Source organism: Pelecanus crispus, chromosome 10, assembly GCF_030463565.1.
Source record: "Pelecanus crispus isolate bPelCri1 chromosome 10, bPelCri1.pri, whole genome shotgun sequence".
Lineage (NCBI taxonomy): Eukaryota > Metazoa > Chordata > Aves > Pelecaniformes > Pelecanidae > Pelecanus > Pelecanus crispus.
In genome coordinates, this window is record NC_134652.1 from 5158610 (window position 1) to 5184099 (window position 25490).

Consider the following 25490-nt stretch of genomic DNA (forward strand, 5'->3'; position numbering starts at 1 on the left):
ATGAAGGTTACACGACAATGCAAAGAATACAAAAATGCATGGGATTATCACTTTCTGTATGCTGACAGGAACTGCTTCGCCTCAGTTATTCCTCTGCCAATCTCACATGGAAAGTTGCTGTTTCTTGTCTGTCTTCCCCTGTGGGCTGTGGCTCTGCTTGCCTCTCCAGGGCTAATGTGTTTGAGACAGGAGAGCCTTGCGGAGGAAAAGGCCGAGGTACAGAAACAGCTCTTGAAAGCACAGATGACCTGACCAGAGGAAGAAGGAAACCATGCTTGGTTAGTAATGAATACCTGAATTGTTTAATCATTTCCTTTTTAAGGAAAAATTTGAGGAGTCCTTCCTTTTACCAGTCAAAGCAAGCATGTGGACGCAAAGGCTGTTGCTGTTCAGGCACCTCAGGCTTTCTTGGGAAATCTGAAATCATGGCCAAGTGCTCTTTTACCATCATAAATGGCAAACTCTGCTTAGATTATCCAGAAGATCTGCAGGTGTTGAATTTCTCAGATAAAGGGGGGCCCAGCTGCAAGAACCAGGACTCCTTTGATCCGCTGAGGATGTCCAAAACACAGAGGTTCCACAAGTGTGGGCTGATATGAATAAAAGCTAACACCTTGAGAGTGGGCAGAATATCAGTTCCTTCGTAGGAGCTGAGAACATCTGGCGATCAGTGTCTCTGGGCAGTTACCACACTGTTTCACTATGAATATTCAGTAGTCAATAGACAAACATTGGTGACATCTCTTTGCAGAGCTGTTTTGTTTGCCTTCTCAGGCTAGAGAAGCTTGTGTGAGTGGTGTGACCTTTTAGAAAGGCATGTGACATCCTCGTCTGGGAGGTGGATGTTGCCATAGCTTGGCTACAAGAGGGTTTATGGCTGAATATTTGGGGGAGAAATACACTATGTAATTCTGTATATTGCTGCCAATACATCCTTCAGTTTTATGAATCAAATATCTTTAAAAAACTGTTCAATGCTGTCGAGTGAGACACTGAAAGCATCACTGTGGAATTGTGCCATGTACTTAAAGCAATGATGCAATAGTTTAAAATATGCACTCTTGACAGGGGGCGCGGGGGGAGAGTTTTAATCACTTAGCAGTTTGGAAAGAATCTAAAAAAACCCATAAGCATACGTGTTTCCCACAACCCAATCTTTTGATAATTCAGCACCATCTTTTGTATCAAGAGAAAACCCACACGTCTAAATAGACTCAGTGTGTACTGGCTGTGATATAAAGCTTCCAACTGTTTCAACACAGAGGATGTTTTGATTTTTAGAAGACGATGCGATGTTTCAGTGAGTAAGATGTATGTGTAACTTGATGCATTTTGTTAAAATTAATCTTTTAACCATGTTAAATTATGCACTATCACTGCATGTCATGAAATAACAAAATTATTAAAATAATGAAAAGCATGAATGAAGGAGTCTGTGTTGAATGCTCAAATTCCAGAGGAAAATTCTGAATTTTCTAGAAAAAATCAAAATAGACTTATTTCCAATTATATCTTCTTTAAGACCTTTCAGTTCCATGAAAATATTGAAGATTTTTAATTTTATGCAAGACATTTCTCTTTAAGAAAAAAAAATGGAGGGGGGTGACAATTTTCAAAGTCTGATTTGGGTAGAGGTTAGTCCACATGCTTTGCAAACCTGCAAAAGGGCTTAAAAAGTGAGCTGGTTGGAGGGCACAACAAATCAGTGGCATTGCTGGTTAGAAGTAGTAGTTACAATGACTTACACATATCGTTTACTTCTAAACTGACTCACTCCTAAACTGGTCATTTTTGCTCATCACTGTTGAAGCTACGTTTTAATAGGAGCTAGCATAAACACTGTTACATGCTCCTTACTGTGTCACTTGTTTGACTTCCTTGTGCTACTCTATATGGATAGCAAATAATAAATATCCAGTACATTTGATCTTCTGTCTGATCATGCTTTTGCTAAAGACAAGATATTTGTAATTGGATAGGGGAATAATTTTGCAATTTTCTATATTACACCCTCATCCTCAGCCTGCTCTGTGTGCAGCGTAGCCCTTCATGATCCCCCAGCATCCCTTTTGACAAACTCTCCCTTGTAAGGAATTGTAGGTCTCTAGCAAGCTGGGCACCTTCCAGAGATAGAACTGAGGATAAATTTAGGTCAGTGCAGTTTACTTCGTTCTAATTTTGGTGGTACAGCATTCTGCTCTTTCTTAGGCACAAAATGAATGTGTTGCCCCAAATTTTAATTTATTGCTATACTCACTGGCAATTCCTTAGGAGCTGAGATTTGCTTTTGTGGATAGTCTGTATGTGAGGATTGCAAGCTGGTGAACTTCCTTCCTTGCAAGATGGTCAAAATAATTGCTTCCTCCCCAGTTTATGAGCAATTCATGGTATTAAGACCATGGTCTCAGTAGTAAGATTGGCTTCATGAAGAGATAATCACATCAGCATCTTCAGTGTTCCAATAATCAGAGTATAAAGAGCAGTGATAATCCTTTCAGTGGAACTGCAGTGGCATTTGGGACCGTACAGTGGTTACTCATAGGTATTTGAGTTGTTTCTACAGTTACCCAAGAAAACGGAAGTTTGCACTGTGCACAAGAAGAAGGGACAAAATACAACAGTGGAAAGCTGCTTTTGAAAGGATAGTAGAATAAGCTCTAAATCCTGTCCAGCTTGCAAGGACAGACATACTTGGCTTGAAAAGCAATATCTCCTATCCCCATGCAGAGGCTGTGAAAACGCACCCTGATGAAACTTCAGCAAATTCAATGAAAATGTCTCAATGTTTTATCCAAGTCATGTAATAAAATAAGCAGCTGCTGTGTACCAACTTGAATTGTTACGGTGCATTAAATCAGTACAAACTGTTATTTGCCCTGACTGGTTGACAGGGCTACAGAGATTATTACAGCTTCCCCAAAGTCAGACTCTCATAGAGTGAATTGTTTCAAATCCACTGAAATCATATCAAGTACGTTGATGGGAGTTACAAAACAACCTGAATTCAGTGTAGAAAAAGCTCCCTTGATGTATTAATGTCACTAGTTACATATTATACTAGTGTTTATGATTGGGTTTCTTAATAAGTTATATTTTCTGTGAACTCTGGCTTGGTGGAGCCGTCTCACAGGCTTTCGGTTGTTGCAGCACTGAAAGTCAGCCTTTGGCAGCTTCAGCCTCGAGTGCCCTCCATCTTTTTTACTTAACGTCAATTCCTGTGCCATGTTAATATTCCACCTCGATTCTTGTGCTCTACACAGGATTTTTGGTACAGTGTTCATCGCTGCTGATGAACACTCGCCATCCACTCCCGGTGTCGGGGAGATGAGTTTGCGACCAGCCCTGATGATCCCGTGTAGGTGGAGTTCTGACAGCACACCCAGAAATCTATTTATACTTTCTCAAGTTTGTTTGACAAAAATGTCAACACTGACGGTGTTCTCTTGCGGGTATGATTTGTCGTGGTGCCCGTGCTCCAGTTACGACTCTCTTGCCAGACTCGGCGACTCACCGTACGGCGCCGGGAGGGAGCAGGTCACTGCCATCCGCACGAGGAGGGCTCCTGCCTGGGTAACCACCACCTTGCATGGGGAAAGGGTGGTGTGGCGTGGAGAGAACCTGCTTTGCACAGCGAGGCTGACTGGGGATGCTCAGAAGAGGAAGGGAAAGCTTTTTAACCTCTGTGGAAGGGACCACAATGGGCGGTTTGAAATCAAATGAGCTGAAGCCTTTAGGAAAAAGCTACATTGAATGAATGCAGGCATCTGTTGCAACAGATTACTCACAGTTGTTAATCACAGCTTTGATTTGTTTTGCATGTGCATTACGACTCGTTGCAATGAGGATGGTTGTGTGGGGGGTTACCTAGGGGACAGCAGGCAGCTGCTCCTTTCCGCTCCACGCGTGCCCGGCGCAGCCTTCCCAAGTCGGCATCCCTTCCGCGTGCACCGAGCGGCACTCAGCCACATCTTTGTGTGCGCTTGGTAGGTGTGAGCCCCTTCAGCATTACTTTAAATATGCTCACAGCTGTGCACACAAATGGCAGCATTTGCTGGTTACAGTCAGAGCTTTTCATTTTCCATTACTTTAATATTCACGGGAAGGCAACAAAAAGGCGTAGTGAAGCAGTGCCTGTATATTTTGGATTTTTTCCCCTCAAATCCTCACTGATTTACAAAGGTGTGATAGGCACAAACAAGAATGGAAAATTAAAAATGTCACAAAATGAGGTTTAGAAGAAAAGGAATCACAGCTTGGTTCTGTTTAGCAGATACAGAAGATATGAAAGGGGAAAGTCTGATGTTGGAAGAATTTCAAACACATGCAGATCTCTGCAAAGAGTGGCCCGAAATGACAAGTGTTGACTGTAAAATCTTTGGGGCAGAGGATGTCTTTGACCCCACACAGGAGCCCTGGCACCTTCAGGTGTTACTGTCTGAATGTCCAACAGCGAAAGGAAACACCCACAGCCGGCACCAGATTTTCTAGAAAGGTCAGAAAGCCAGATATTAAAATCTTGTAAAAAAAAAAACAAAAAACAAACCCCCCTCCCCCCCCCCGCCCAAAAAATCCCCCCAAAAACAGCTGTAAGTGGCAGCCATTGGGTAGGAAATGCATTTGCAACCCCAACTCCTCCTCACTGAGAAGAGAGCTTTGAAAAATCTGTGCTTAATTCATTCTGAGCAAGTGAAATTCTGGCCCTGAGCTTTTCTTCACAGGGCCTCCAAAGAGCCAGGTTTCACAGCAGTATATTCATTTAAGTCAGCTAGAAGCAATTTTAAAAATTAAACATTCAAAGATTTCAATTATTAAAAAAAATACCCTTGCTTGCTAGCCAAGCTCCAGCTATTAAATCATATTTATTTTAATTACACTGTAAAACTTGCTGGGCTACCTGTTGTTAGCCTGAGCATTTTTTGACTTGGCTTGTTTTTGAAACTGTTGGGCAATATCAGCATAAATATTATTATAGAATATTAATATTAATGGGTTTACATTTAATTGCATAAGACTATAAATTACTTTTTCAAGCAGAAAGCCTTTTAATTGCCAGCATGCTGATTCTGTTGCTTGAGTACAGCTTAATCTAGGGTTTGCCTAGCATATTTTTGGCATAGAGATTCCGCTGTTTCAAGTATTTTGACTTGTCAATTTATATATTATTGAAGGATACACATCTGTGTGCCTGTCTGGTTCTATTTTCTATTAATTTTAGGGTTTTGTAATGCAGATAAATCAGATTATCGTGACAGCAGAAGAATTATACGGTCAGCTGGAGCCAAGTTCATTGTAGAGGATGCCAACGTGAACTCTGCCAATGTTTGCAAGTCTCATCCCCAGCAGCTCTGCCACTGTGGGCTTGAGCTTCTGCTGACTGGCACCTGCCATCCTTCCTCATTTATCTCCCATCATGTGGAGTTTTAGTGATGTGGAAAAGCATCCTTAGAGACTAGGGTAAGAGTATCAGACTTATTTCACTTGTTTATTCAGGTTTCCATAATTGAGAAGCTTGGCCTTAAAATATTACATGCAGCAGATGCCGTTCAAACAAAATAGAGCCATATCCAAATAGTCAGAAGTCTCAGCTGATGTACTTGCCTGCTGAAGGCTGGGCAGCCAAATGGCTGGCACCCCTCTACCTCTTCTCATTTAGCACTCGCTGCGTGTTGTGCCAGGTTGGGATTCATCTACGTGTCTAATACACTTAAAAGTAAAATTCTATTGGGGAAGGCAAGGCAAAAAAACGTTTTGTTGTTCTGGTGCTGTCGTGATGTCCTTCCCTATGCTCAGTAGCCTGACGATGTGGTTAGAAAAGGAGAAGCTGATCCTCTGGACGGGAACCTGCCACGGCTGTAGGAGATCTGCTTTTAATTCTGTGCTTTGATTCAGGTTTCTTCTCTGTCCCTAGGCAAGTCACTTAAGCACTCAGCTTGTCTTTTGTTGGATGGAAATGGACAAGCTGGATGCTTCCATGCATCACAAGAAACTGAATTTAAAATCAAAGATGTTGAAATAAGCCTTGTCTAAAGACAATGTGTTACAGATAAAAAACCCTAATTAATAATAATAATAATAAAAAAATCCACCACAATAAGTGAATTTGAATCATATTTTGATTTTTGCATTTACTTGCTGTGAAATGAATTGATTAATGCTGGCAATAGATACTGAGATTTTTTCAGATAGGTTTCTCCTGAATAGATAATTTTAATTATTACTATTAATAGCATAAATTTTAAAAAGGATTATTAATGGGAAGCACCTGAAACTAAATAATTCCTGCCAGATCTGTATCTTGTGTTCCTTTTCTAGCCTTGATGAAATTTGTGAGGCAGTCACGTAAGTGGCACTTTGTGCTGGAGTGCGATGAACTAGAGGTAACCTCAAATTCTTTTGGAGATACTGTCACGCAATAACTTCTGTATTGCCTAGCTTTCTGCCAAGAAAAAGCTCGATAATTAAGGCACTCTTTTCTGAATGCTGGCATAGGCCTTTCCCTGAATTATGTCTCCTTGACTCTATAAAACCAAAAAATATCTGAGGAATATAATAGGTCCGGGGAGATTTTATAGAGTGAATTCAGAAGAGCGTCTCTAAAACAACAGTGAGGACATCCTAAGTACTGCAGAGCTTTATAACTTTCTTTCAGCTTTCCTTAGATAGCTTTATTGTTCAATGCTGATGGGCCCCGAAAAGATTCGATGTGACGTGCTGCAGAAATTAATGTCTGCAAATCCCAAACCCAATGAGATGGATCTTCCTGTCACCAGGTAACAACACAAGGCAGATGACCTTCCTCAATACTTCTTCTAGCACGAGACTTTGCTTTAGCCGTCGTGTTTTCTGTGATGGATTTCCCTGAAAGCTTTAGATTTCTGTGACTACATGAATAAACTGAGCACCGTGTACATATTAAACTCTTCAATTCCAGGAAGCACTGTGCTTACTGTAAACAGACTGGCTGTTGATTCGAGCACGTGCAACACATCCATCTGCTTCCTGGAATCTTCAGACCTCCTGTGCTGCACATGTGTAGAAAATCTGCAGCGTTTTGAGAAGATTTAGTATATGAGTGCTCTTCTGCTGGTCTGTATCTGTAGAAATATCTGGGATTTAAAGATACTCAGCTGCCTGGTCAGAAGCCCTGTGTGTGAGCTTCTGCTAGTTTTCCAGACACTCTGAACACATGAATACATCAGTGTTCCCCTTCCCCACCACAGGGAATGTGATTTCAAGGCAGAAGATGTCATTTCTGAGGGGAATCCGAATTTACAGCAGCTGCTTTAATAGTGGCAGAAGCTGTTTTTCTTATGACGTTGGAAAAAAGGGGGAAGAATTTAAGCCCCCAGAGGTTTTGCATTTAGTGCCAGTGGAAGAAGGATTTGGTCACCTGTGAAGTTTTTATTCTGCATCTCAACAAATGCAAAGTGGATGCTTATTCCTTACAGGCAAACACAGTTAATAGGATGTGGTGTATAACCTAATATATTATGCTGATTTATCTCCTCCCATGACCCTCTGTAGTCCTTTTATACTGCAAATGTGCAAGACTGGATGTACTCCCATTGGTATTGTAATTGGCAGAGTGCCTCTGAAAAGCATGTTACTTGTTGTCACTCAAGATGGAATATGTGTGTGACTGATTAGTACACATTTTCTTTTGGGAGAGGTTTGAACCTTTGTAACTGTAGGGAGTGAGAAAATTAAAGTATGGTAAATAAAAGTCCTAGATTGGAAGTATTAGTGTAACAGTAACGTTTTCTCATGCCAGTAAAATGAGCTGGTTCTTTTAAAACCTGTCTATTTATGCCATGATTTTCTTACAGAATTCTCAATTATACAGAATGTTCACTGTTATCTTGTTTTCATGTGGTTGTGATACTCTGAAAATTTTTTTTCAGGTGTAGAGGAATGAATATGGATGTGTTGTGTTTGTCCTCCTAATCTTATTTGTGCAGTTGAAGTAAAAAAAGTTCTGTAATACTTCAGGAGCAATGATGTCTTTTTGGTTTGTAACATTGCCTCTTTTGGTCATTTACCCCAATTTTGAAAAATGGCCAAGAATATTAAAAAAAAAAAACCAAACAAGAACCCACACAAAAAAACCCCAATGAAACAAAAAACCACCAAAAAGCCCCACACCACCATTTTATGTGCACTGAATATGTACACTACTTACCACCACCACCATTCAAAACCATGAGTTTTGCTCTCAAACTTGGTTTCTTTTTCAGTTGGAAAAAGTTATTTTTCTTCTTCCTGGAGTTTTGATGTTGGCCATTTCCCAAATTCCCAATTTCAGTCTTTGCTAGATGAAAATCTACCTTCCTTCAACTTATGATCACAGAAATCTTCTGGTGTAACTGCCAGGTTATCGCAGAAGTGAGGGAAGAAATTATAATTCATTGCAAGAGTTAGTAGAAGCTTTTATAATGCACTGAAGTTGCTGTCTATTTTGTTGTGTATCATTTTACAGCCACGAAGACCTGAGACGCCAGCATGGCACTTCGCAGATCTCTGTGAGAGATTTTCCACTGACAGGCGGACAATTAGTATTCTCAGAAATCTGCTAACTTGTTAAAGTTGTTAAAAAAAATGTTGAAGTAGTGTGTGCGTTACAGCTGATAGATGTATTCATCTTTTCAACGCAATAATAAAAAGTTCAGTCTGCTTGGCAATAGTCAAGATTTTTCAATTTAAAATAACATGAATGGCAACAATTATTAACAATTATTAATTGAAGGTGATTGGTGAAAGTTTGCAAAGGACTGGTTTAGTTTGTAAAACAGAGCTGGGTTTGTTCAGTCTTTTTTTTTTCAAAATCAGATGATATCTCATCTTTGACTTTTGGGGGTATTAGAATAGTACATACAGAAGTGCTTTTCTAAATCCCGCTAAACACTTACCTAATCTTTGGGTTTCGGCATCATTGTAAGTCTGGACATCAGTTTGAATCTTTTGTGTAAGTAGGACCACTGTTACTCAGAAAAAGAAATAGCAGATGGAAATCTAAAGTTATAAATTTTCTGCTGCCATGCATTGACCCAGGCATTTTCTGAAAGTTGTTGTTTTGTACAAGACGAAGCTGGGTGAACTTGTGCTGCTCTTGTGGCTGATGAATTTGCTCTTGTTCCTCCCCTGCCCCTTTTTTGGTCTTCAGTAGAAGCCCAACCCTCTTTTAGTGAACACATAAAGACTAGCTTTGTCTTTTTAAACACAAGCACGGTGAAGTCAACATGTGTGTTCATAGGTAGTTTGCTTATATTATTTGTTGATTTCAAAAGAAAGAAAGAAAAACAAAGTTGTGTTTGTATGGGTGCGGTACAAGGGGAAGCTTTTCTTAGGTGTGTCTGTCCCTGCAGGTACTCCCTTATCTCTGATCCGTATGCTCTGATGCTTCTCCCATAATCGCCCAAATTGTCCCTATTCTTCTTTCTTGTCCCAAGAGCTTTCCTTACTCCGGTTTCACTCCCAGCAATCTGACTGTGTAGCTCAGCTAAGAATCTGTGTTCAGGAATGACTGCTCTAGAAGACTGCTGGTTATGCACGATCAGTTTTTATACATGAAAATAGAATTTAATCATCCTGGACTGACTTTATGGTACAAAGATACCTCCAAACCACAACTCTCCTCCAAGTCACTGCCTACTGAAACCAGGAAGGTGTTAGGGAAAAAAATAAATTACTGCTGCCCTTTCAGACCAACAAAGATGACAGGAGAGTCGGGACATTACCTTCTCTGTAGCTGTAGACATATTACCGTGGAGAATGGCCAGGCAGTGTAAAAGCTACATAGCTTTAACTCCACTCAGAATATGGGAAGCAGTGTTTTCTCCTCATATTCTCCTTCAGCTGTATAAAGATAAGGCATAATTTAAGTACAAATGAAGATTTTGCTTTTTTAGATTAAAGGGCATTTTGCTGTAAATCAGATAACAGGCCACTAGAAAGATCAGCCTGCTTGAAGACTGATCTAGATATTGTTGTAGTGCACTAATACTGTGATCAATTGGACTCTGCTGTGCAGAGACAGAGTTGTCTCTTTGTTCCTATCTACTGCTAATAAATACAAGAATGACTGAAGCCTGCAGTCATACTTGTATTGGAAGAATGGAAATTTTGCTGGTTGAAATTCACGGACTTTTCATCCTAGAGGATTTATTACTTTTTTCCATCCTCTCTGATAATAACAGCAGAAATAATGAATGTTCTGTAGCTGAAAAGGTAAGATTTTTGAACACTGACTGCATCTGTTCCAGCTAAGCCATTTATCCCAAACTCTGCATATAAAAGGAAAGGAGACCAGTAACCCCTCACCTCCTGGAATCCCAGAACATTACCTTGTTGGTTTTTTGCTTCTATGTGCTAGGCTTTTTTAATTATCTGTTGAATCTAGATTTGCATGTCACTTTTTCAGCCAAGTGTTGACATGACTTTGCCAACTGGGATTTCCGTTGCTAGCAGTCTTACAAGCTTTATTACATTAAACATGATTTGCAGTCATTCTAAGTTATGAAAAAATAACTTGGATACTCTGTCTTTTTCAAGGAGTAACTGGGTGACCTCTTACAGAGTATTGGTGAGCAATGACAGTCATGCATGGACTGCTGTCAGAAATGAATCTGGAGATGTGGTGAGTATCACGAAACAGACGTTTTATGAAGAAGAGCAGAGGTGGGGAAGTGGGGGCTGTCCACGTGGAGTTTTGATTTGCCAGATTTGTCCATGTAAGATTACAAGGTAACATCTCTCAGTGATCCCACTAATTTTAAGAGCAAATCACAATATATAGAGAGGGACCCAGAATATCTTATATGGCAAATCTGCATGTGTCTGCCTGCGGATGTGAAAGCCACCCTGGCAGTGGTCTTGCCTATCGTGAGATATGTTTCTTGTTGCATGGGCTGTGCAAGGGTTAGTGTCACTCTGCTGATCCTAGAGGACATCTCAAGCCCATGAGGTGCCTATTGCCAGAGAGAAGGTGTGGAGCTCTGGCTCCTTTGCCCATCTCTGAGGGGCATGGTGGGATTGTGTTCTTTGAAGAGTGGTTCTGGCCTAAGCCACCATCAACATGGGGCTCTTTGTACCAGGTGACTGTGTATTACCAAAAGTGCTAAAAGACTTTTTGAAGAACTAATCTTGCTATTTTCTTATGTTTGGCCTGCATAGATTTTTGAAGGAAACAGTGAAAAAGAGATCCCAGTTCTCAACAAGTTGCCGGTGCCTCTGGTTGCACGTTACATCCGTATAAACCCTCGGTCCTGGTTTGAAGAAGGTAGCATCTGTATGAGACTGGAAATCTTAGGATGTCCTTTGCCAGGTAAGAGTCTGTCTCAACTGATGTTGACATGGCTGCCTGTGCCAAGACTCAGAAATTTCATTTCCTTTGGATATCTTTGCTTTTGATATAATACCTGTCTTTAGTGAGTAGAGTTATGCAAAAAGAAACAAAAATATCTGTCCAGATTCATGGACAGTATCAGGATAACTCCTCAAATGCAACCACATAGTATCTATAAGTGGCTTTATTAATAAAACTAGATTGCATGGATGATCTAGCAAGATTTTCTCTGTTATTTGGGCTTAAGTGCAGTGCAATTAATCTTACTGAGTGCACATGTACTAGGGAGGCAATAGGATTACGTATCGGGACAGTCACTTGCAGATGTCTTAAGCTTCTAAGGCAAGAAAGAACCATTATAATTATGTAGTCAGATTTTTTTTTCTTTTCATTTCATTGTACAGGCCATAGGACTTCCCTGAATTAATTTGAAGGTAAATACTGTGACTGAACTAGTGCTTATCTTTTAGTGGGGAGGGAGGGAAGTTGGGGATGTAAAGGATTTCTAGCAAATTTCAAGTATTATCACATCCAGAATGATCCCTGGTAAGTCTCAGGTGAACGTAAATGGTCCTACCCTCGGTAAAGACTGTGGAAAAGACACAACCTGATGTTTAGCACAAGCTTCGGGTGTTAGCTGTTTCTCTTATCATATGAGTGCAAAATACAATTAGGGTTTTGCTAAACAGTGTATACAAAGTGAAACCTTATACAAGGCCACCTAAAAAAGATACTGCAAATTATGGCAAAGCCATCTTTCTGTTAAGGACATTGTAAATAGTCTCATGGTGGATTTCTGTCTTCATATGTGTGTGTATGTATATAAATATTTGAAAAGCTGTTTGTTTGAGCCTTTTCTAAGTTGCCCACTAATCATTCCACATCTCTCATCTTTTTTTTTTTTTTTTTTTTTTCTTTCTCTCTTTGTTCTTAATTCTGGCACTTTGGGGATAGCACTCTCTTTTTTTTGCAGAGGGCTATGAATAGTATTTTCAGAAATACCAGAGCCAGAAAGAGAACTGCCTTTCCAGAGCCTGTCATTACTGCTTTAACTGTTCCTGCTGCTGTTCAGAGACTTCCTGCCTCCAGTTCCACTGTTGATGTAGGGTCTTCACATTGCAAGCAGAGGTAGCCTGATTTTTGTCCTTTAGCTGTTTAAATACTCATGGAAAAAAAAACCAAGCTGGGCTACAGAAGGGATAATTCTCTGATGAAGAAAAGTATGGGGCAAGTATTGTCATAAAACTTCGTCTGTAGGTGTATTACCGTGAAGCAGTGAAAGTTAGCAGTGCTTAGAGACCTGCTTTTCTGCGGGTAACAAATACATCCTGGACTTGAACGGCAGTGACCAGGGGTATCCCATGTATGTGAATATTCATGTTTTCAGTAAGATTCTGATTTATTTCAACTGTGGGTTTAGAACACTCTAGCTCTGTGGGTTGTTTGTTTCCCACTGCACCTTTTACCATGGAGGGGCAATTCCAGAGCCAGTATTTCCCCTCAGCTCTTGAAAGGGCTGTCGAAGAGCAGTGATCTATCCCAAATTCCTACACAGGTTTGCAGAGGATCCACTCTCTATAACACAGGGTGTGAGGCTGAAGGAAAAGCATAGCTTTCATCAGCACCGTGACTTTACTGGCATGCAGGACATGCATGGAGGTCTCCAGGGAATAACAGAGATGACACTCAAACCATTTCAGAGAGTAATTTGTAGGGAAATTCTCACAATCCTTTCCAGTTCCATAAACCTGTACTTAAAGAGGAAAGAGCAAAAATGTCGATATTTGGAAAGGTGATTTTTATTAAGTGCAGCAGCTATTTACACCAGGGTTTTTTGGGGTATACACCCATACAGGGCCAGATGCTGCTTTGCAGTGTTAGCATTTGTCACCCTTCAGCATGACAGGGCTGTATTGGTGGGTGAAGGTGTTATGGAGGTAAGAACTTATCTGCACGTCCACCACTGTTGCAATGAGTGCTGTTGCAGCATGTTGCAGGTCTTGGATCAGCATAGAAACAGCATCAGTGCTTCTTGATGGTAGTCATTTATTGAGTTAATTGCCTGCAGTGGCTGATTCAGTTTGTTCTTGAAAGAAAATACCAGAATCATTCATTGAGAAACACAATGGGAACGGGGTGTGTTTATTCAAAATATAATTGAACTGAAAGAACTAATAGGTTTTGATAAGCTGCTGACCCATCTTTTTAGCTCAGAAAGAACTGACATTTCTTTCTTCTAGCTCATTTTATTCATCGCACGCAAGGCGCTCATAACAAAGCTGTTCCCCAGGTTGCAGAGGCCTTTCCATGCACGTTTTCTTCCTGTAGGATGTGACTTTTTTTTGCAGTTCCCTGTAACTGGATTCCTTACCCCTATTGGTATCATCTTACTCATTCCAAGTCAGATCACCGACTGGTTTGGCCATGGGTCCAGTGTCCTTGATAACGCTGTTCTAATACACTGTATTGATTGTACAACTAGAAATCAAGGGTTCTTTTCTGACAGAGATTTCCTCCGTAAAACTGAGCAAGTCTCATAAATTCATGAAAATCAGGAGGTGGAGCTCTGTCTGTTCACACACCTCCATCCTTTCCAAAGCACAAAGACCCAAGAAAGAAGTTATGTGACGCTCAGTTTCCTTGAATACCTGGTGTGGGTTTGATTATATTTGCACCCTGAGTGTGAACATACAAGAAATCAAGTTGTCAGGAGCAGCAGTTTGGTCATGTTTTAGAGCTCCCACACACCGTGTCCTCCTGCAGCAATGACAATGCATGGGCAGATGGGGTGTAGGGAAATACCCCAAGAAAAAAAGTGGGGCTGAAGGGAAGTAAGTCATTTTTTATCACTGTGAATTTCTTTTCATGTCTTTTAAACTTGTAATGTTAGGTTTTATGTCTTTATTAATCCCTGAATAAATTAAGTGATTTGCATTCAGTCTGTACTCCATATCAGCTTTCCATCATGTAGGCTCACAAGGGAGGGTAAGAAAGAAATATCAGATAAAGAAGAAACCTGAATAAGGTATTAATATTCTAGGAAAGCTTGTTAGCGCTGGCAGAATGTGATGGAAATAGTTAAAGACAGCTAGGACCCATTCCTGTGGATAGGAATCTCTTAATAAAACCTGCTGCATATGCTAGGTGCACTATAAATTGGACAAATCGTGAGAAAACGCTATTTAGATAATTGGAACAGAGAAGTTACAGATTATCTAATTGGTATTATATAAGGTGATTGTAATTTTTATCAGTGAAATGCTTATATATTATTCATAACATACATTTTTGGTCTGTTGTAGGCTAGTTTTGACAAACCACCTTTTCTAGACTATTTCAGTAGCTCTACAAAAAAAGCTGTGTTACCGAAATGTGTCAGTGCCGTCTTTCAGGCAACAGAAGCGATTTGCTGTTTCACCAAGGGAAAAACACTTAGCTGTGGAGGAAAGATGCCAGAAAATCCTACCTGTAGCAGAGGATCAGTGCCACCATTTCCCACTGGGGAAAAAGAGAACAAAAGCACCAGCATTTCATGCCCCCTCCAGTTTCCAAAAATGTTAGTATTTACATAGATGTAGACTGACACGCACAATCTTTTGCAGTTGTCTCAGAGGGATGGGTGTAGTTTCCTTGCCTGTTCTTTCTCAAGTGTAAGGAAAATCAAAAAGAAACTGCATATGATCAAAAGTACCCAGAGATAGGAGAGAGAAAATTAGCTGAGCTCTTCATGCATTTATTTATACTGCAGAGTATTCAAGGCAATAGGCAATTATTTTAATGGAATAAATTTGTGATTAAATTTAATTTTTAATAATTCTTATATAGAAAACTTTCATTGGTATCATGATTATGCCATCACTTTCAACCCAAGATAAAAGATGAACTACTCTGTAACGGAGTACTGTGCTTTGCAGTGGATGCATCATTCAGTCCTATTTTCATTGCTTGTCTCTTCTTGCCAGTCTACCTGGTTAAGTCTAGGAGTGTGCTCATTTTGTATAAAACTCTGATTTCTACAACTGTCTTTGTTTATAAGTGATCGTGTATACAGCAGTGCTAAATTCAGTGAACTACTTGTGAGAGTAAATTTTTTGCTTAGACTGACAGTCTGTCCTTGTGTTCTGCTTTTATCATTGCAAAGCTAAAACTTAATCTTGAGCAATTTAAAAATTTTTTGGGAGCTTGCCTGAGCAGTGACTGAATAAAAATGAGACCAAATTCAATAATTCTCCTGGGAAAGGCCAATGTATTATGTTTCTCCATACTCATCAAGACAGATGTGTAACATCCCCCAGCAATGCAGTGGGTGCTGTTAAAAGGTTTTCCTTCATATTTTATTTGTAAAATGAAGGGTATACTATTCTGAAGAAGTATTAACAATCCTCAGAATTACCATTATTATAGGAATCAAACTGTAGGAAATCACTAGAAAGATCAAATGTTGGTAGAAAACCTTCAAGAAGCGACTACTGCAGGTTAAGAGTTTGGGTTTTGTGTTACCCATTGTTATCAGTCACCGTGCTTAACTGGAGTTAGTTGTTTGGTATTTGACTATGCATCAACATATATAGAAAAGAATCCATCTATAGTTGAAGAATATTATTTCATTGCTCATTTAATGTGTGATGTTAATGCTCATGACTGTCATAAAATAGATCATGTGGAAAAAACCTTACAATCATCCGATATGTCCGCCAGCGGGTTTTTTCAAGATTACACGTGTGCCGTCTGTAACGTTCAATTTTATGAAGACAAGTCAAATTCACTTATATTACATGGAAATGAAAAAAATCAGTCATTTGCAAAATGGCAAGTTGTGGTTTTTAAGGCAGTCTGAAGGATTTAGGCTAGAATATTCCTTTTATTAAGCACTTCTCTAAATCACTTGGATTGACTTCATTATCTCATCCATTTGGAGCACTATATGAGCACCACTTCTGAGCTTGCAAACTCCATCAGTATGGTACCATACAACTCACCGTAGGACTTCTGTGAGAACGAAGCATCTGAACAAATCGTGTTGAGAATGGACATAAGTTTTACTTACTAAATGAGAGCATTTTGATCATATTTTTTTGTGAGTGTTGATTCCATCTTCAAGTCATTGCAAAGCTCACTTCATACCTTTCCAGTGCCAATTAAAGGAGCACTGAAAACTAAAGGAGGAAAAAAAGACCAACACATGTTGTTGTTTTTAGCATAATAACTGGAAACCCACTGGAAGCATCAGGACTCCATTGCTTGAGGTGTTGTGTAGAGTTGTAATATATTCCTATATAATATCTTTATATATAATCCATCTTTACAAAGAATAGAAGTATGAAGGTAACAAGCTACCTTTAGCTGCAAACTTAGTTAACTCTACTGGTAATGTAAAGATAGATTAGAGGTAGAAAAAGCAAATATATTCCTCTGTATAAATGGGAGTGCCACACTTTTGCAGGACCTTTTCTCCTTGGAAGAAAGAGAGACTGTCAGAGGTAGTGCCATGAATAAACGAGTGTATTTCAATTCTAGTTCTTCTGTGGTTTGAGTTTCTCAGTCTCTTATTCTCTGTTTTATTAAAGAAAATATTTTTTGCCAAAGTGGACTTAATCAGCTATGCACAAGACTTGTATGCCTTTCTACATTTTAGCTTTTAATTTTCTAATCTGTATTCCTGCTGCAGCAGAAATCCAGTGATCCAAGCAGACTCACAGTAGAGTGTGGCAAAATATGAGTGTTAATTCTCTAGGGAGCTGTCAAATTGTGCACTGGTTTTGAGGAAGAACCAGACATACAATCATTCTCACTGTAAATTTTTTTAAGTTTCCACCAACTCTACAACGTTCACAGTCATTCCCATGATATTAGTGTTTGACGTATGGAAAAAGTGCCAGACTTTGAAAGGAATGGGATTAAAGTATTAGGAAAAAATATGGTTTGTTGTATATTTTGGCTCATGGTGATAGAGAAAGCCTTCAACATCCTGGCAGTTTTATGATGTTTATTTTTGTATTTTTACAAAAGAGGGATATTTTTACAATGGTGAAGATATTCTGTGTGGCATTAAACTCACTGTCTTTTTCTAGAAGAAGTGGGTTTTTTTATGATTTCCATTCCTCAGTCATCAATATATTAACGAATAATTTCTATGAATTAACATGGGTTGACCTTTAAGGGTCTGACATTCCAGAGTCATCTGCAGGGTTAGCGCAGCATTGTTGCTGTCAGTGGACTTGCATCAATTTAGCCTGCAGTTAGGTTGGAAAGAAGACCTAAAAATGCAGGTGAGTTATACGAAACTTAACCCTCTTGATTCTTCAGAACATTTTTTTTTAAAAAAAAAGGCAAAGAAATCTTGTTTCTTCACCTGATTAGGTTCTAATTCAAATCCATTTCCAGGTGGTCTTGTTATAGAATAAGTTCTCACTGGAAAGGACAGACTGCATTGAACAACCAGATTTTGTTGAGGCAAGATGTTTTTTTGACATTTTTCAGTAATTTTTGTAGAGCACTGTTCAACTGACCTTCCAGTATTTCTGCTGTAGATTAGGGGATGGAAGTGGAGACAAGCACGTGAATGAAGAGTAAATAAGTGGTAGAGAACATGGGTAGCGTCACAGTGCAGCTTAATGGAAATTGCATGTTTCATTTCATAAATAACTTAAAACAGTTCAAATTTTGCTTTCCTTCCACATAAGAAAAAAAAACCCAAATCTTTTAGAGTTTTATGGGAAAAACAAATTTGAGAATTTAGAGGTTTTAATGTCAGAAATATGAAGCTTAAAAATGTTGAGTTATAAGGTATTTTTAAGTGTTATGAGTTTTCCATAATTTCATTAAGGGTTTATTGTTGCAAGATAGTATCTACGTATTCTTCCTACTAATAATTATGCTTTTTTTTCCCCCAAGAAAATCACAATTGATAGGTGATACTGTTTAAAAAAATAATTTTTCTTCTCTAGAGACAGTATCTTTTGACTGTGTCACAATAAGACAGGATGATGTTTAGGCTTTCATATTTGGCTTTTTTCCAATAATTTTAAACCAAATGAGGATGATTTTGTGTGAAGGGAAACAATTACTCATAACAGCCTGACAGCCACTGGTTTGACAAACGATTACTCAAAATTCCAGACATCCCAGATATGGCAAATTAAGGAACATGTCTGATGTTTTCCAAATAGACTTGTTTATCCCTAAAAATAAATCATAATAGATTAGGCTAGGAGCACATACATCAGGCAATATAAAGCTGAGTCCTAACAGTCTTGGCCTGTTTTTTTTCCAGGTGAATGGCCTGGAAAATCAAGCAAACGAAGGTTTTTGTTGTATCCAAATATTCTCCTTTGATACTTCAAAACACACAAACTATAAATTCTATCCATACAGAAATGAATATGCTGATTTTAAAGTAACAAAGACCTCCAACTTCCACAAAAAGCGTTTAAGAAAATAATCAGGAATGTTTGATATGCACAGTAGATCCTTTCTGTATTTTATAAGCAGTGCATAGACTCCGAAAATACTCATGAAGAAAACTAGAAGATAAGTCCTTGTAATAGTAAATTAATCAAGTAGACAAATATTTACTGAAGCTTTTTCCTCTGATGTAATTTTTTTCCACTCTTTTGTCTTGCATCTGACTCATCATTTTACGGTCTCTTGCCCTCCTCTGTAGCCTTAGGATGCCCTTCTGCTTTTCTGTTGAAGTCTGGTTGTTCATGCAGCGTAGCTGTCTAGTGAGCTAATGCCTGTTGCCTCCTTGCTTCTGTTTGGATCTATGTGAGCTGATTTGTGCAGTAATTAGAAATATTTCAAATTTGTGGTTTCTTTGAGTTTTGCTTTTGAAAACCTGTTTTAAATACATATAGGACAATGGAATTCAGATTTCCATGTTCCTTGCGTGCATTATGGTTAAGCATCTTTATATTGGATATCCGTAAGCACATGAAAATTCTTTTATTTCTTTTCTCAGACCCAAATAATTATTACCACAGAAGAAATGAAATGACAACCACAGATAATCTTGACTTTAAGCATCACAACTACAAGGAAATGAGGCAGGTAGGCAAAGATGCTGGTGTGTGACCTCCTAGATATGGAGGAGGGTGGATGGGTAGAGGCTTTTGAGCTCTTAAGGAATCTGAATTCTACCTGTTAAAATTATTATTAAATGGTGTCTGCAATCTATTTAAAAAATCATGTTTTTCGGTTCTAATCGTTTAAAAGCAACAATCTATTAAAATCCCCAAGTCTTAATTTATACATCATCTAACCTTAAATGGTGACACTAGATGACAGAGGGAGTATTTACATGTCATGTGCCATCATTTTTCTTCCATGTATATTTTAGTGGTGAATGTTACAGTGGTTTCTCCTTTCAGATTTGACGCTGACTTAGCCATAAGAATTATCCTATATTTCAGTGGGTTTGGATAATCAGAATAAAAAAAAAAAAAAAAGAAAAGAAAAATATTATAAAGAATTTTAAAAATCTTCTTAGTATCATTTTAAATCTACCAGCCTTGTTAATCTTGTTCCTTTAACCTCAAACAAGCAACCTTGTTGTTATTTTTGTTGTTGGTGGTTTTAATCTTGCTTCATATAACCACAGATACAGGTGTGGGTTGTGCTAAAGAATTATTTCTACCCACTTTCTTTTCAAATATAAAGATAATATATTTGGACTTGAAGTGTGTGAATCATTTGCTGTGTTCTGAATTTTCAGTACATTTATACTGCATGAATCACCATTCATTTTTATTAAGCAATTGTGTACTGAGTCACACATTTATTTTGGTAAAGATTTCGTGGCCTATATTTCTTAGCACAAAGATTAGACAAGTAGAAACTCAATTGGCATAATTACTGTCAAGAACAATAAAATAAAATGGATTTTAGATTCTCACTGCAGAAAGACAGGTTAGTCAGGTTAGAAATACCTTGGGGAAAAAAACTCCGCAGCTTTAAAACAGAAAGTTTTTCCACTTTTCATAGAAGCAGAGAATTTGGCTGAGAGCTGGTCAGCTGTGAACTGTCTTTGACTGTGCTCCCCCAAGTTCTGTTTTTCTGTATGTCAACATACTTTATTCAGAGCTTATTGGATTCTAATTGGGTTCTGCTGCTGGTAAAAAGATTGTGGGTTGGGTTTGCAATAAGTCTTAGATCTCCAAAACTATTCTTAGGACTTAATAAATTCTTTTCTGAGTGTAAAATAGAACAATAATTGTTAATTTCCAGAGTCAACTTATTTTTTTTAAAAATACTGTGCATTATTTGTCAGTGTTATTAGCTAGTTAATTGTCAACCATCTTAGAAAACCACTGTTCTTTGAAGTTATTTATCATAAACACAGAAGAAAAAGGAGGAGTGAGTGTGCCCTGGGTGGTGTTCTGGAAGCATTACATTATATTGCAATATGTCAAGTATTTATGAGAGGGAGAGATTTTCTCAGTGTCAGATTATTTTAATAGAACTCTCTGTTTAGGAAGATGAAATTTATAGTACCAATTTTTTCTCTTAAAAGAGCATTCAGGATTCTTCTTTCAGTCAATGGGAACACTCGCTGTATCTTGTATGCAGAAGTCAGAATTGTCTTACAGTCCAAAATATTTACAGGATGTATTCATGCTGTATAGAAAGCTGTTAAAATAATTGATAGATATTCCCAGAAATAGTTTGAGATGGACATTTGTGTACAATTTTGTCTTTGGAATAGACTGAAATAGCTAACCTGGATCATAAATAACAGTGTTAATTTTGAAATCCATTTAACTTGATGTGACTCATAGCTTTGGACAAGCCAAACTCCAAGCACCCCTGAAGTCTCACGTTGCTCTTCATGGCCAGATGTGTTTATGAAGTGGTGTAATGATAATGCAGAAAATTGAAGAGCGCTGTATATGTTCCCAGTTGAACAGGTTCATTTGGAGGCGAAACAAGCAAACGTAGAAGGCTAGAGCGATACCCAGCAAACATCCTAGGTTGCACGCAATGCCAGGTTGACAGTCTCTATCTGGTAGTCTCCAACCTCAAGGAGGAGGTAGTTTCTAGTTTGGCCCGCAGCAGAACAAGAAATATGGAGATCTCCTCAGAGGGTAGGAAATAGCCCTAACCTGAGAGGCATTGACTGAGAGCCTTTTTGCCTCCTTTAAGTGTAGATGGCACTTAGACCTACATTTAATACACCTTTTCTGCAAAATGGAGGAATTGGGCCTTCGGAGACCAGTTTTGCGGGGCTTCTTCAGAGACCGCATGCAGTCTTTTTCCAGGGCACTAATAGGGTAAATAATTGGTAGTGACAAACAAATAGGAACTGTCAAATAAGAACTGTTAGTGAACGTAATTATGAAAGTGTTTTACAGTCCTGCTGGTGGTTAATAAAGCCCTGAGTGACTGTTATCATCAATTGTCTTTGACAGTTTGTACAAAGCGCAAAGAAAACACTGTGACATTGCAGGTGACCTATTGTGCCATTTGTAGGAAATGGGTATGAGAAAAGCAAATATGAAATATGTTAATTTTCAGTATTGTATTTACATATAAACATTTAACTACATTACTATATCCATACTGTTATAAAAGAGCCACAGTGAAGTCTACTGCAGAGGCCCTAATTCAGGAAAGGTTCTTTGTTTGACTCAGAAAGTAATCACATGCTTGCAATTAAAGAGATGATGGGGAGTTTACTGAGGCCAATACAAATATTTCCACTGATTGTAATATACTTTGAATTTAGTTCTAGGCATTTTTCTCACTAGCAACGAACTTTTAACATACTTTGCTTTCCTAAATCAGTGCTCCGGGTATGCCGTGCCCACTGCAGTGCCAGGCGCGTTAGGAAAGCTTCTGCCCTGCAGCTTGATTTCAGAGACAGCTCTGAGAAGACAGGCTCATCTTCCCTACCTCACATCTCAGGGAGCTGCGTGGATGCAGCGATACGTCAGCCCGGAGGGACTTTCCAGCAGTTTGACGAGGGTGTAAGGAGAGGAATTAGTAAACACGGAGCTGAGACAGTAACATTATTTATGCGTTACAGAAAGTGTGTTTTAGCCTGCTAAAATAGACCTTCTTTTAATGCAATATCTGTACTCATTGGCAAAGTGAAAAAAAAAAAAAATCTCTGTTGGAGAAAAACACAGTATCTGATCCAATAATAATCCAGTTCATCCTCTTGTCAGTAGAACATAAATCTATAATTCACACCCAGTAGACCTTGGATAAGCTTTGGTCTGTGAGGCTCTAGTAAGAGGTCCATAGCTCCATACCCATTGATAGTATTTTTGGTTCATCATGAGTGGGTTCAGGTGTGGTAGCTCTTGACCATGAAGACTTAAGTCTGTCTGCCTGAAAAAGCTGGGAATTGACTTGTTTAAACCAAACACTAGCAAATATAAAACAATGTCCTCTGGCTTCACATATGTTTTTCAGCTGGAACAACAAATGATGACGTACCCACTTTCGTATGCCAATAACGTTAAAAAGAGTTCCATGGAAACAGCTAGGAACCCATAATACCGGCACACTCATGATGATGACAGTGGTGAAAAAAAGTAGATAGGAAACTAGACAATACACTGAAAGAGCATAACTGATGGTATATTTCAGATGAGTGCTGAGTTTAGATTTGCAAAAGAAATTGTTTCTATATGTAAAAAAAACGTGTGAGATGAACAGACGTAAAAAAATAGCATCTTTGGGGTCTCTTTGAAACATGATTATAAATAGAAGTGAAGCCTTTTATGAGAGGAATTTTAATAATGTTCTTCCCAATGTGAATTGTGTTTCTGCTTAGATTTGCTAAATGGTGGCATGGGAATCGGACACATCTAATTATTGCATTTTTTAAATCATCAGCCTTGTGATCATCCAATATTATTTCTAAATTAACACTGTATGAGCAAAGAGTTTTGTTAGGCTACAATATTTCTTCAATAACATATGCACCCTTGTTTATGAAAGGATTGTCTAATTAATAGTCTCTAGGGTTCCAACTTACAGTAAAGTCCTTATTTCTTTCTTTAATGCCTTCCAATGAAAAAAAAATGAAGACACATTAATTCTTGTCATTTAAAGCTATTTGCAATAACTTCTTACTAACAACAATTTTCAGTCTTGTTTGTAAATTTTAACATTCAGCTAAAATGTCACAGTAAAGTGTTTGTGGGACAATTCAAACTCCAGATATCGCTATCTGGATGTCATCTGTGTCATTCCATTGGTTTAAACAGAACTCTACCCTTAACCACAACCTTCCCTATGCACTTTAGTAAGCATTAAGGCTATTTGATTATATTTTGACTATGTCATGCAATATCTGCAGAAAAAATGAATAGATTTTGACGATAGGAATGTCTTCAGACCATCTGTTGGCATTTCCATTATTAATTCTATTTTTTGCTGAAACTTGGTAAGCAAAGACTGAGGAATCTGTTATTTACTGAAGGAGTATATCCTGCTGTGTTTATGGAGTCATTCAGATTATATTTTTCCTCACTATTTTGGCTACATCAACACTGCCTTAACGGATGATTTTTCCATATGAGATTTCACACTGTAAATCAAGAAGGGTGGGCTTGGTTTCTACCTCAGTGGAGGCAGGTGTAATCAGAATTCACTGGGAAAATCGTGTTTAAATGCATGATATCATTCTCTCTTAGTTCGTTTTGAATTAAGTTACTGCCGCATAGGGCAAAGGAGAGAGAAATCTTCTTTACTGGCCAGAGTGTGTCTGTGGCAACCTGTAATGAATATGCATTGCCGTGCCACTGACACCCTGGGTCATCTCAAGTCACTGAGCTACAGTAAATCACAGAGTGTGTAGAAGGAAGAGTTAATGTGGCTAATTATCCTCCATTGCATAATGTTTTGAAAACATGTTTGGTTGTACAGTAGTAATGTTTTTGTTAGTTTTATTCCTTGAATTGAACTTCCCCCTCAAGTCCTTAATTTTGTAATAATATTACAAATATATCTCATGTAAGAAAGATCTTGAACCTCACCTACACTGTGGTGTTTCAGCAGACAGTACTCGGGTTGTTCCAGCTGAAGAAACATTATGTTGCGTGATAGCAGAGCCATAAATTCATGAACTAAACATAAAGCTTTTACAACTAAGAAATAACCAGAAAAGAGAAAGAAGAGGTTTTGCCACAACTAATTTGGGATGAAATAATTAATAGTGGATCTATTTTGATGCTGATTGTCTAACTATATGTCATTTTTTTTGTTGGCAGTTGATGAAAACCGTGAATAAAATGTGCCCGAATATCACAAGAATTTACAATATTGGAAAAAGCAACCAAGGACTAAAGCTGTATGCTGTTGAGATCTCTGACAACCCAGGAGAACACGAAGTTGGTTAGGATTTAGTCTAACTAAATCTGTTGAAGAGTGTTGGAATTTGGCTTTCTTTTTCCTCCTCATTCTCTGTATCTGCAGTAATTATCACTGATGGAATTATATTCGTGGTAGCAAAGATTTCAAATGTATGTGGGAGGAACTTCAGTGCTATATTTCTAAATTGGGAAGAGGAGGGTGAGCACAAATAGAAGACATTTTGAATGTGGGATCAAATTCTTTAACAATAATGAGTTTTATTCTTTACAATAACAAAATAAAAGTGAATTTTAGTACTGGGAAATGGATTTTAGTAGTGGAGATTTATGTAGCTTTGGATAGAAATTTACCTTTTTTGTATGGGGTGAATGCACTGTGAACGAGGACAGGTCAAATCTCCCAGATCATCTTTCACTGGTGAGTGTTGGGGTACAATTTCCTACAGTGATATAATTCTTCAGAATAGAAACTTATCCAGTCTTTGATCCTTCTGTGGAGAAAAATAAAGCTCTCACTATGATAGTGCCTGGGGCAGCTGTTGAAATAAAGGTGTCTTGTGTTTTGCCATGTCCATACGTACCCTGCCTGATATATGTTCATCCCACCCAAGGAAGAATGCTACAACGTGCTCCTAAGACATCTCTCTACTTTGCCATAAGGGATGGAGCACAATAGATGTAATTTCTCAGTAGGCTTGGGGCTGACCTTACACTGTAGTCTCTGAGTCTCAGATGTTAACACCAGAATAGTTCATCTAATCTGCCTTGTTCACTTACCTATTTTTGAGAGTCCTGCAGAAAAGATGTGAAGAGTCTATCATGAGCCA

General features: G+C 38.5%; 1 protein-coding gene across 1 annotated transcript in view; it reads left to right on the forward strand.

The window, feature by feature from the left end:
• Positions 1 to 25490, forward strand: part of CPXM2 (carboxypeptidase X, M14 family member 2) — a 78950-nt gene that overhangs the window by 39804 nt on the left and 13656 nt on the right. The window contains exons 4-7 of the mRNA XM_075717571.1: positions 10549 to 10633; positions 11170 to 11320; positions 19302 to 19390; positions 24562 to 24685. Coding sequence (XP_075573686.1) covers positions 10549 to 10633; positions 11170 to 11320; positions 19302 to 19390; positions 24562 to 24685 — 449 coding nt within the window. The remainder of the gene's footprint in view (positions 1 to 10548; positions 10634 to 11169; positions 11321 to 19301; positions 19391 to 24561; positions 24686 to 25490) is intronic.